The sequence below is a fragment of the Mustela erminea genome, chromosome 14 (genome assembly GCF_009829155.1).
Source record: "Mustela erminea isolate mMusErm1 chromosome 14, mMusErm1.Pri, whole genome shotgun sequence".
In the NCBI taxonomy this organism is placed as follows: Eukaryota; Metazoa; Chordata; class Mammalia; order Carnivora; family Mustelidae; genus Mustela; species Mustela erminea.
Genome location: NC_045627.1, coordinates 43,060,942 through 43,071,481, shown reverse-complemented (window position 1 = coordinate 43,071,481; position 10,540 = coordinate 43,060,942). Strand labels below are relative to the sequence as shown.

General features: G+C 54.6%; 1 protein-coding gene across 34 annotated transcripts in view; it reads left to right on the top strand.

Moving 5' to 3' along the window:
* Positions 1-477: 477 nt before the first annotated feature.
* Positions 478-10,540, top strand: part of KCNMA1 (potassium calcium-activated channel subfamily M alpha 1) — a 724,697-nt gene continuing 714,634 nt past the window's right edge. For 27 of the 34 annotated variants that reach the window (XM_032312877.1, XM_032312868.1, XM_032312873.1 and 24 more), the window contains exon 1: positions 788-1,168. In XM_032312877.1, coding sequence (XP_032168768.1) covers positions 788-1,168 — 381 coding nt within the window. Of the gene's footprint in view, positions 1,169-10,540 lie in introns of all 34 variants that reach the window. The other 7 variants (XM_032312899.1, XM_032312896.1, XM_032312863.1 and 4 more) reach the window with 6 other exon arrangements.

The window sequence follows — 10,540 nt, the reverse complement described above, 5'->3', positions numbered from 1 at the left end:
GGAGCGCGCCGAAGAGGCTCGGGCGGCGAGGACGGGGACGAGGAGGAGCCGGAGGAGGCGAGGAGGAAGAACGAGCGGAGGCCGAGGAGGCCCAGCGGCGTGGCGACGCGGCTCAGGGATCCCGGGGGGCATGGGCTAGCGGCCGGGGCGGCCCGGCAGCCGGACGCCGCGGACCTTCCGTGGCCCGACGCGTGCAGGGGCGGCGAGCCGGAGCCGAGCGCAGCCGGGCACGGCTGGCTGACGCGGGGGCGTCCCGGAGGAGGGGGCTGATTACCCATTATTAACTAGTTGCCGCCTAATAAGACAGGAGCGGCGGGTGAGCGGCGCCGGCTGCGCGCGGGGAGGGTCCCGGTCCGGAGCGCAGCGCACTCGCGTGGCGCACGGCGGGCCGGCGCGTGGAGCCGGGGCGGGCCCGGGGGCGGCGCAGACCCCGGGCGCGGGCGGCCCGCGGCGCCCCCTGGCTCTCTGCGCTCGGGGCCGGCGTAGCCCCGGGCGAGCGGGGCGCGGGCCGGGGCGGGGAGCTGCCCGCGCGCTCCATCCCCTCCCCCCCGGCGGGCGGCCGGGGGGAGGGCGGGCGGCGGCGGCCCGCGGTATATATCTCGGCGCACCCCGCCAGGTCGCGCACAGCGCCCCGAGCCCAGGCGCCTCCCCGCCCCCTCTCCGCGCTCCGCGGCGGCGGCGGCGGCGGCAGCAGTAGCAGCAATATGGCTGTTGATGGGTGTTCGGGGTGGCGCTGGCGGCGGGAGGAGCTCCCCCGAGCCCCTGCGCCGGCTGCCCGTTGCTAGCTATGGCAAATGGTGGCGGCGGCGGCGGCGGCAGCAGCAGCGGCGGCGGCGGCGGCGGCGGAGGCAGCAGTCTTAGAATGAGTAGCAATATCCACGCGAACCATCTCAGCCTAGACGCGTCCTCCTCCTCCTCCTCCTCTTCCTCCTCCTCTTCTTCCTCCTCCTCCTCTTCCTCCTCGTCCTCGGTCCACGAGCCCAAGATGGATGCGCTCATCATCCCGGTGACCATGGAGGTGCCGTGCGACAGCCGGGGCCAGCGCATGTGGTGGGCTTTCCTGGCCTCCTCCATGGTGACTTTCTTCGGGGGCCTCTTCATCATCTTGCTCTGGCGGACGCTCAAGTACCTGTGGACCGTTTGCTGCCACTGCGGGGGCAAGACGAAGGTAACGCGCGCCCCGGGCGCCCGCCCCCTGCGCCAGCCCACCTCCTCGCTCCTCACCGCGCCGTGCCGCCCTCCATCCCTGCCTGCCTTCCCCGCGCCGCCTGCCCTTCCCTCCGCTCTCCCCGCGCCCCGCTTGGTGCGGCGGGCGGCGCGCCGGGGCTGAGGAGTGGCCCCCGACCGGTGCGCTCCGGGACGCGGACGCCCAGTCCCGTCCCCTTGTTTACGGCTGGGTCGCGGGCGGCTGCGGCTGGGGCCGGGCGGGGGTGGGGGGGGGAACGTGCGCCGCTCGGGGGCCGGGATGCGGGGTAGGGAGAGCGGAGCACGCGGGGCCCGAGGCCGCGGGGGCGCCACCCGGTGCGTGTGTCGCCTGCCTCACCCGCCGCGGCCGGGCTCCTGGTGGTGGGAGAGGGGGTAGCACGTCGGCCCGCACTCCAGAAACCTGTTGGGGAGACGAGTTCGTGGAGTCGGACGGCAGAGGAAACCCTTAGGGCAGGGGAGAACATTTTTTGGACTGGGGAATCCCGGGGGAGGAACCTGGCCAGAGGAAGTGTGGGGACCTCGGGGACAGCGAGGGAAAGTTGGGGAGCTGCATCCCAGTTTTGGAGGCAACCCACGGAGGTTGCCACTTTAGGAATGTGGCGAGGTCGCACATCTGATGTCACCTTCCTCCCCATCCCTAGATATTCTCGTGGAACATACCCCGCCCCAAGTTCTTCAGCCTCTGTATTCTCGCCCCCACGCCACCTTCCCTAGGTCCCCGGAAATGCCGCCGGCGGCGGGAGCTGGAGCAAGGAGGTCCGCGCGAGAGCCTCCGAGGCCGCGGTTTCGCGCGGAGCCTCCTCCCCGGCGCTTTTGAGGTGGCTGGATGTCGGCTTTAGCTATTCCTGGCGCAGAGACGCCCACCACCACCGAGGCTCACTACACCTTAAGTATGGTTGCTAGGCTGACTGCCTGGTCTGTCGCCGTGTCCCTAGAGATGTCCTCCCCTCCCACCCCCCTCCGCGCACTGGCTGAAGGTGAGGGGCCGGGGCAGTTTTTCACAGAAAACTGCAGAATGGAAAAGAAAGAACTGGAAAAAAGAGGGACCGAGCTGCATTGTGTTTGAGTAAGGGGACTTCACGGCGCCAACATTTTCGGAGGGAGGGGAGATCAAAGGGAATAGGGGACCCGTTCAAGGTAGAGGCAGGTCTGGGTCGCACACCTTCTAGTAAAGTTAATGCCAGGACCCCTCAAACTTCCACAGGGCTCCACAACTTGTAGCAGCCTCCTTAGTTGCTATGGGAAGTAGGGAAGCCAGGGGCTGTGGGTGAAGGACAAGGAGGAACCCAGGCTCTCTCTCTCCTGATCATTAATTATACACCGCGCTGGGTGCTGGAGCTCAGCTGTGTTTTGTGGCAGCACATTTGTGTTTTGGAAAATACTGGTGTGTTGGAAATAAGGGAGAAAAATAAAAGCCATCTCTCTCTTCCTCCTCCTCCCACTTCTCCGGAGGCTTCCAGATGTTGGCCAGGCAGCTTTGGAGTTACCTCCTCCACACAGAGGTCTCTCCTTACTTGTCCAGGTGGGAAACTGCCCACGTTCCAGAGACGCAAACAGGCTAAGCAGACTCCGAACCATGAGACCCCGAGACCATGCTTCTTGCCTTAGCCTTCCTCTTAACTCCTCATTTGTAGACATGTTCTCTCATGTCCTCCTCTCACGGTCTTCAGTCCTGGAGTTGTTTTCTTTTTTCCTTTACTGAGAGTCCATGTCTGGCCTTAGGGGAGGGATAGCTCCTGGTCGCGGGCATCTAAAACGTTCAAAACCACGGAGTGGTTTGGGAGCAGTTTTTAACAACCTCCTCCTCCTTAAGGAATTGGGCATTCTCGATCGGAACGAAGACTTTTTCAATGAGTCAAAATAAGTTGCGGTGTTTTTGTGATTGTGGGGTCTTAAACACGGCTTCCACGCCCTTTTACCCTAGGGGTCCATGGATGTCACGGCAATCCCGGGGAGGAAATGTTGATGGGACTGTTCACACACAGAGTCTCTTTCATAAATGATGACCAAGCATAACTTTTGTCAATCGTCTCAAGAAAAGAGATTTTTGGCAATGATCATTAGAAAAAGCGATCCCTGTCTACTAGGCTATACTGTGTAGCTCTGAGACTGGCTGACTTAACTGGAAGTTTCTACAAAAAATCAGCTTGGGACGAGAGATGCTTGCAGTTGGTTGGGAGCTTATGAGGCGAGTGGAGGACCGAGGTCAGGTCACTTTTAATACCATTAACGTGCACTTTAAAACACGCACAGAATCTCTTAACAACTGCACGTTGATTTGGTCAATGAACCATGCGTAGCCATTTCGTTAATAGTAACTTAGGCCTTTTCTGAGCTTTTCTTTCTATCCCCGAGGGCTGTATTTTTACTGCCATCATGGTTTTCTGTTCTTCATTCTTTTCACTTTTCAAGTATTTGATAGTTGTCGAAGTGCGGTACAGAAGAATACATCTGGCCTAAGCTTGGAAAAATGATTTTAGTGCTAGCTAAGCTTCCCAAGCAAATCGAGACTGCTTATGCATAGAAGTCTGTCGGCCCTCAGCTGTGCTCGTCCTCACCCTCATTCAGTCCTGAGATGGTTTGACGAGGAGCTGGGGTCCCTCCGAGGGCAGGTGTCTAGCATCTGAAATTCCATGGGAGGTCAGTTTCCACAGGGTGTCCTGACATCACAAGTGTTTGGCCTCTGGGAGAGCACCATCTTTTTTGATCAAAGGAAGCCGGGACTATGGGCGTGTCTCATGGGGCTTCTCATCTGATTCACACCTTTGGCCTCTGAATCTCCAGTGGGGAGTGACTTTACTGTTTTGAAAAGAATGGTATGTGGACTTTTTTTTTGGAGGGGGAATGAGAGCACTAATCACATATTCCCCTGTTGGGAACTTGGGCACAATCATCCAGAACTGTGTTCTTTGCCGTCCTTTTTCACATTATTGTTTTTCTCTGTTGGGTTTCATCAGAGGTCTGTGCTCACGAGGCTGTGACGTTTTGAGACTGTAGTGAACAGTGAGCAGCCTAGGCAGCCTGGAGAGGGCCGTGACCTTGAAGAAGTCATTTAACATCGCTGGGCTCTTTTTCCTTGTGTTTCAGATGTGGAGATTAAATTCTGCAGCTTCTGATGCCCCTTCCTGCTCTGTGATTCAGTGTCAGTGCTTGGAAGGAGTTGAGAAACTATGAGAAAAGTTTCTAGCCCAGAATGTGTTTTTCAGTTTTTCTGGCACATTCTTTAGGAATTCAGCCTTGGAGTGCCTCTGCATCTTGATTCCCGCCTTCTCCTCTTCCAGCACATGGTCTGCTTCTCTTCAGATTAGTCTGGGGAAACCGAGGCCAGCTTTCTGAGGGAGCTGTGGCTTCCTCTGGGGAACTTGAACGTGGCCAGAACTAGGCTTACACCCGCTCTCAGTCTGAGCTGTCCTCCCTGTAGAAGTTTGGGCTTAATCAAGCCCGGTGTGCATGTAATGAATTATTGAGGTGTCGTCTCCATGGCCGTGTCTGAGAAAACAACACGTTTTCTCTGTCAGGTTCATGACTAATATAAATATCAGATCCCATTATGGCTTGGTAACTCCCCAGGGTCTGGTCCAACGTATCCAATCAGGGCTGGAGCTCCAGTGCCTCAGAATTCTTGAGTCCAGATTGGCCCTGCTGCCTCACCTCTACTTGGAGATTGCCGGCAACTGGACGACCTTCAGCTAATTCTCTCTGGTCAGATCACTTAGTGTGGCCTTGGAGAAGCTCTCCGGTCCCAGTCACAGGGGAGTTCCCACTGACCTTCCCTTGAGCAGAGGGCGTTTGCTTCCCATTCCTGGCTCTCTCTGTGGAAATGCATACTCTGTGAGGGACTGGGCAGTCAGACCCAAGTGCTGATCCGGGATCTCACACTTATGAGCAGGTCGTCTTTGGCTAGCAGCCATCTGGAGCCTCGATTTCTTCATGTGTAGAAGGAGCATAATGGTGCGTCCTTGGTAGGATGCTTATGATGAGTAAAAACTGTGGATATAGAGTGCCCAGCCCGTGCCTGGCACTGAGCAGGCTCCCTGTAACTAGCTCCATGGAGCGGTCTGTTTATTTTCTCCTCGATTCCTTCAACGATTTTGGCCCCAGGGGCGCACAGACTGCAGCACATAGAACTTTTTTCGTGGCCCAGAAGGAACCTCTAGACTCTGAAGTCCGCGTCCGTGGGTCCAACAACCACTTCGGGTCAGACCGAGATTTGGGCTCATGGCTCTCGGCCGTTGCAGGCTGCGGGGTGGAGCGGGGCAGCCAGTGAGGGCTCCTGTGTTTTGACGGCGGCTGTTTGGATGGTGGGGACCTCAGTGGCCTGGTGTCGACTATATTGACCCCCTGGATCTAGGAGTGGTAGACCTAGACCATGTGAGCTGTTTGGTAGATGGGCAGGGCTGGCCAATGTCACACCATTAAGGGACCACATCCATCCCTGTTACCCCAGTCCGGAGCTCACAGACCTGTTCCCCTGATGATGTCACCATTCCCTGATGATGTCTGATGATATCATCATTCCCTGATAATGTCCGATGATGTCACCATTCCCTGGCCAGGGTTCTCTGTACCTGCACCAGCTTTCCTCAGAACAGGGTTTCCCAAAGTGTGTTCAGGGCAGTACTTGCCTTTACCTTGTGAAAAACAATGTGAGTCATGGCACACCTGAGCAGCCCCTTGGAGAGTCACATCACAGGCTCGGAGAAGTCGTGTGGTAGAGAAACTGGTTAAGCTGAGCTTAACTGTGCTCCCTCTGAGCTGACTTGCCCAGCCATCAAGCTCGCTGTGGCATACCCAAGAGTCAGCCTATGACCTTGGGCAAAGACTTTGCTGCTTTGTGCCTCCGTTTCCGCAGCTGCAAATTGGGGGTTGTCACAGAGCACAGCCCTGTGGGGTAGGTACTCTATCCAGCCCTATTCTATAGACTTTCCTAGGAGGACACTGGTGCCCTGAAGCCTTGGACTGACTCTGTTTCCAAGTGTGCTGGGGACGTAACCCAGCATGCATCAGAGGAAAGGAAGAGCTGCCCTATCATTTGGCGTGGGGCAGAAAGAATTCCAAGGCCAAGACCGAGTGGACCTCTGTTTGCCTTGCTACTGTTCTTCCTGGATGGGACATTCATTGGGTGCCTGGTAGTGGGGAGTAAGTGCTTGCTTTGGGTCTCTCTCTCTGTCTCACTAGGGCAAGAGAAGTGTGCCATTGAAATAGGCTGGCCCTGGACTGCGGTGCCAGGACCCCTTGCTCGAAGTGGGCAGCCGGGGTGTCCTAGCTCACGGTGGCGGTGCCATGGCAACTTGCGTATCACAGCAGCCCACCCCACCTTCTTGGGCCTTCAGAGCCATGGAGCCCCTGGAGGGCTGCTTCTGTGGCTCCGGTGGAAAGGACTGCCCTTATGCAGTGACGTTGCAGCTCCCGGGCCCTGCGGGGAATCCTGGCCTTCGTGGACATGAATCCAGGGGTCAGACAAGGTCAGGCCTCATGCAGGACCTTTGAAATTCCACAGCCTTTCTTGGACCCTGCAGAGAGCAGACCGAAAGTGCCTCTTTTTTTGAAATGCTTCTTGAGTGGGGTGACTCCTGGCCCTGGGCGCACAGGGAAGGAATCTTAGCCTCAGAGCAGGGATGTCCTAGCATTCTGGGTAGAATTCTCAAGGAATGTTCGTTCAGTTGGATATCAGATCTCTGCTTCCAAGGGCCAGAGAGAATATTTGTTGGTCTAGTCCTGGGGCTTCTCCCACCTTACTATGCATAGGAATCCCCTGCGGAGCCATTAAAATGTAGCTTGTGATTCTGAGGTATTGTAGACAGGAGTGGGAGAGGGTGGCTAGTGGGTCCCTGCTATGCAGACCGGGTTGAGCTCAGGCCCCTCTGGGCCATTATGTGCTGTGTCTGGGCCCTTCCTATGAGAGCTTCTGTTCGGGTGCCTGCTCCCGAGGAACCCACAAGCGCTGCTGGTCTGGGGGTCGGGGGTGGCTGCCAGGGCCATGTTCTGAGGACGTACAGAATGTGGTCTGTGTGTGGCCCGCCCAGCAATGTGTGGGCTCTCCCTCGTGCCAGTCGGTTACACGGCAAGGGGTGAGGCTTCCCGAAGTCCGGGAGGCCAACTCAGCCAAACCACCTTCTTGCTAAATTAAAGGCTCGTGGTGTTGCCAGGGCCGCACTGTGGTGAAGCTCCAGGAAGCCGGCTGCCGGCCGCTCCCTCTGGGTGCTTAAAGTCAGCGGGCAGCAGAACTGTAAGCCTGATTTTCCGCAGGGACCTGGGTGGGCCTTCCCAAATGGAGGGTTCAGCTTAAAAGGGTTGGACTCAAGACAGATCCCGAGTGTGGGGAGACCAGGGCGGGTGAGGGGAAGCCCAGGGCCTTCCCCCCTCCAGCTGTTCTTCTGAAGGATTCTAGCAGGTGACATGGAAAGGAGCTCCTTTTGTCACCTTAGCACGGTCCTTTGCAGCTCCCACTGTCAGGGACTTTTTCCTTGTGGTGTTCTGTTCATGTCGTTCCATTGTCAAAGAGAAGCTGGAGTAAACTCTCAGCCAAAAGCATCATCAGAGTCAGAATGAAGACGGGCTGAGCACAATGTCCAGAATAGGTCCTCAGATTAATGTTACAGTTATGATTGTGGTTGTTGATCTTGCTTTTATGAGCCCCAAACCGAGCTGGTGCCAGGGAAAAAAGAAGACCCCGTTGTGATTTTCTGTGACAGGGTGAGAGGAAGAAACCAGTTGTGTTCTCCTGGGGCATGCCGATGTTTGGTCTCTGAGTTGCCTGCAAACCCGTTGAGGGCAGGAACTGAGTCCTATAAACATAAGCACACCCCTGTGTTGGGAAGGCCCTTTCCACAGTGCTGAGCTGGGGGCTGGGTGGGAGTGCAGTGGGTGCAAATACATTTTGCTGCTTTTTCTGGGTAATTCATTAGAAGCTACTGAAAAAGTCTGGGTGAAAGGGAGGGGCTTGATTTGGTGACACGATGATGTTTGAATCTTTCCTGGGTTTCAGTTACTTGTACCACCCAGGTCTCTCTCTTAGCCAGTGGCCAGCAAGGCTTTAGTTCCTGATGGACAGGTGTTTGTGCGCTGGATGGGTCAGGCAGGGGAGGGAAAGGCAGCTTCAGAATAACGAAAGATGGAATGTGCTTTGTTTTCGGCGTTCTTTGGTGATTGTCTTTGTCTAATTGCCAATTTGGAAATGTAGTTGACACTCTAGGTCCAGAATGGATATACTTAACATCCTCATCTCCCTGTAAGATCGCATTACCTGTATGACTAATGCTTCTTTACATGGCCAAATGCGAAATTATTTAAGACGTCTCATTCACTTTGTATTCTCCTTGCTGTTTCATGGGCCTCCCTACCTGGTTTTCCGAGGGCCCCAGATCTGGTTTACTCTGGACCTTTCAAAGGTAATTAGCTGAAATGCCTGTATTCCTCTCTTCTCTCCTTCCTGCGGCCCTACCTCCTTCCTTCTCTTCTTCCATAGCGACTCCTGCCAAGTCTGGGAGCAGAGACTGGAGTTGGCACATCAGTGGACAGCAGACAGGGACTTGATCTCGCTAGCTTAGAAGCACATGGCATTACGAAGGCATAGAGGTGGAAGGGAGATTTAGGGCCTGGGTTCCACTTCCTCCCCAGTGCCAGTGCTGGGAGCCCTGTGTGCCGTCATCAGAGAGGTTGGAGTTGTTCATGATCTTCTGAGGCCGCTCTTTCATGGAGGACAACCCACTCTGGAATGAATGGAAAGATCTTTCTCTTGGCACTAACCCCTCTTTTTTCCTGGTCTGTTTCCATGACACACAGAACAAATCTTGGTGGATGATAGATTTCAGGTTCTAAATCCAGCCCAAGAAGACCCAGGGCTGGGTGGTGGTTAAAATCGGCAATATTGCTGGGGCGTCTCCCCTTCTCAGGCTAATGATTTCCTGGTGTCCTTCACCAGGGGTTGTGACGTTTCTCCTTGTCCTCTTCCCCAAAGTTTGGAAAGTGGCCCGTTTCACTGTTGGTTCTGATCATTTGCCCTCCAGAATGTGTCTGGTCTTGTTGGAAGCTGTGGGTGGAGGTTTTGGCTGTGCCCCGGCCTTCAGGTTACCTTTTTGTTGGTGACACATGCTCTGTGTTCCAACGTTTAGTTCCCTTCACAGTTCAGTGTTGGGTTTGGCTGGGAGCAGATATGATTCTGGGGCCATTCCTGGAATCCAGATGTAGAGTGTGGATCCTCTGTGAAGATGCCTCCGTTGAACTCTGCCTTTTAGGTGTTGGCTGTTCCCGAAGGAGACTTTCTGTTCTTTTTGCACCATTTAAGTAGAGCTTCTCCTTAAGATTAAGGGTTGTTTCTCCCACACACTCTTCTTACCTCTTCTCTTGGCTTCCATATACCACCGTCGCCATTTCTCCTATTCTGTGTAACAGAAAGAAACCAGAAAAAAAAAGAGAACGTTGACGAGGAGAAGGCGAGGGAGAGTAGGGGTAGAGGGAGATGCTCACACAACGAAACACAGAACTTCTCTTGGAGAGTTAGAGGTCGGTTAAATATGTAATCAGATGGATTTTGTTTTTAGTTCCTCCACCTTTGTCTTAATGAGTAAGTCAGGACAATGAGTGAGTAAGTGACCTTACCTCCAAGGAGTGAGGCATTATGTAAAGACCAGTAGAAGGACTGATTTCACTTTTGGAAGATTTTAGCACTTCCAGTGAGAAGTATTGTCTAGCTAAGTGATAGTATGGAGCCTGGGTGGCCCGTGGCTCAGAGACTGGGGTCCCAGGCCCCATGGGGATCTTTTTTTGTACCTGTTATTCAGGAGCAGAACCCTGCCCTTCTTGGGGAGAACCCGCTGCCCTGACTTGTTTTCCCTTTATGTGACTTTGGAGTATAGACCCTTTATGGCTCTGGAAGGGGAAAAAGTGGGTATCCAGTGATCCTCAAGTGGAGAACTCAGAGAAAGGGCTCTCAGGCTTGTAGGAAGGTTTGGAAGATGGCTGGGTTTATCCAAGTGCTGGGGATTTTCATGACCAACATTTTCTGACAACAGCTTTATATACATTGTTTTTTTTTTTTTTCTTCTTTGTGTTTTCATAAAGTGTTTTAGGAAAGGGCTCCCAGGAACTGTTTTGTCTACCCATGAATTATGGCCATTTCTCCTGTGGATTGTTGCAGCCCCAGCTGATCAGTGTAAGATTCTCAAAGGGTGTAGGAATGGTGTCTTTAGCCCACAAGAGAAGTCAGTGGTTTGTTTCAGTCTTAAAAATGGCATCCTTTCCTTAAGCTCATGTTCAATCCTATTTTCCTCATAAGATTTCTTTTTTTTTTTTTTTTTAATTGAGGTATAGTTGGAATACAGTACTATATTAC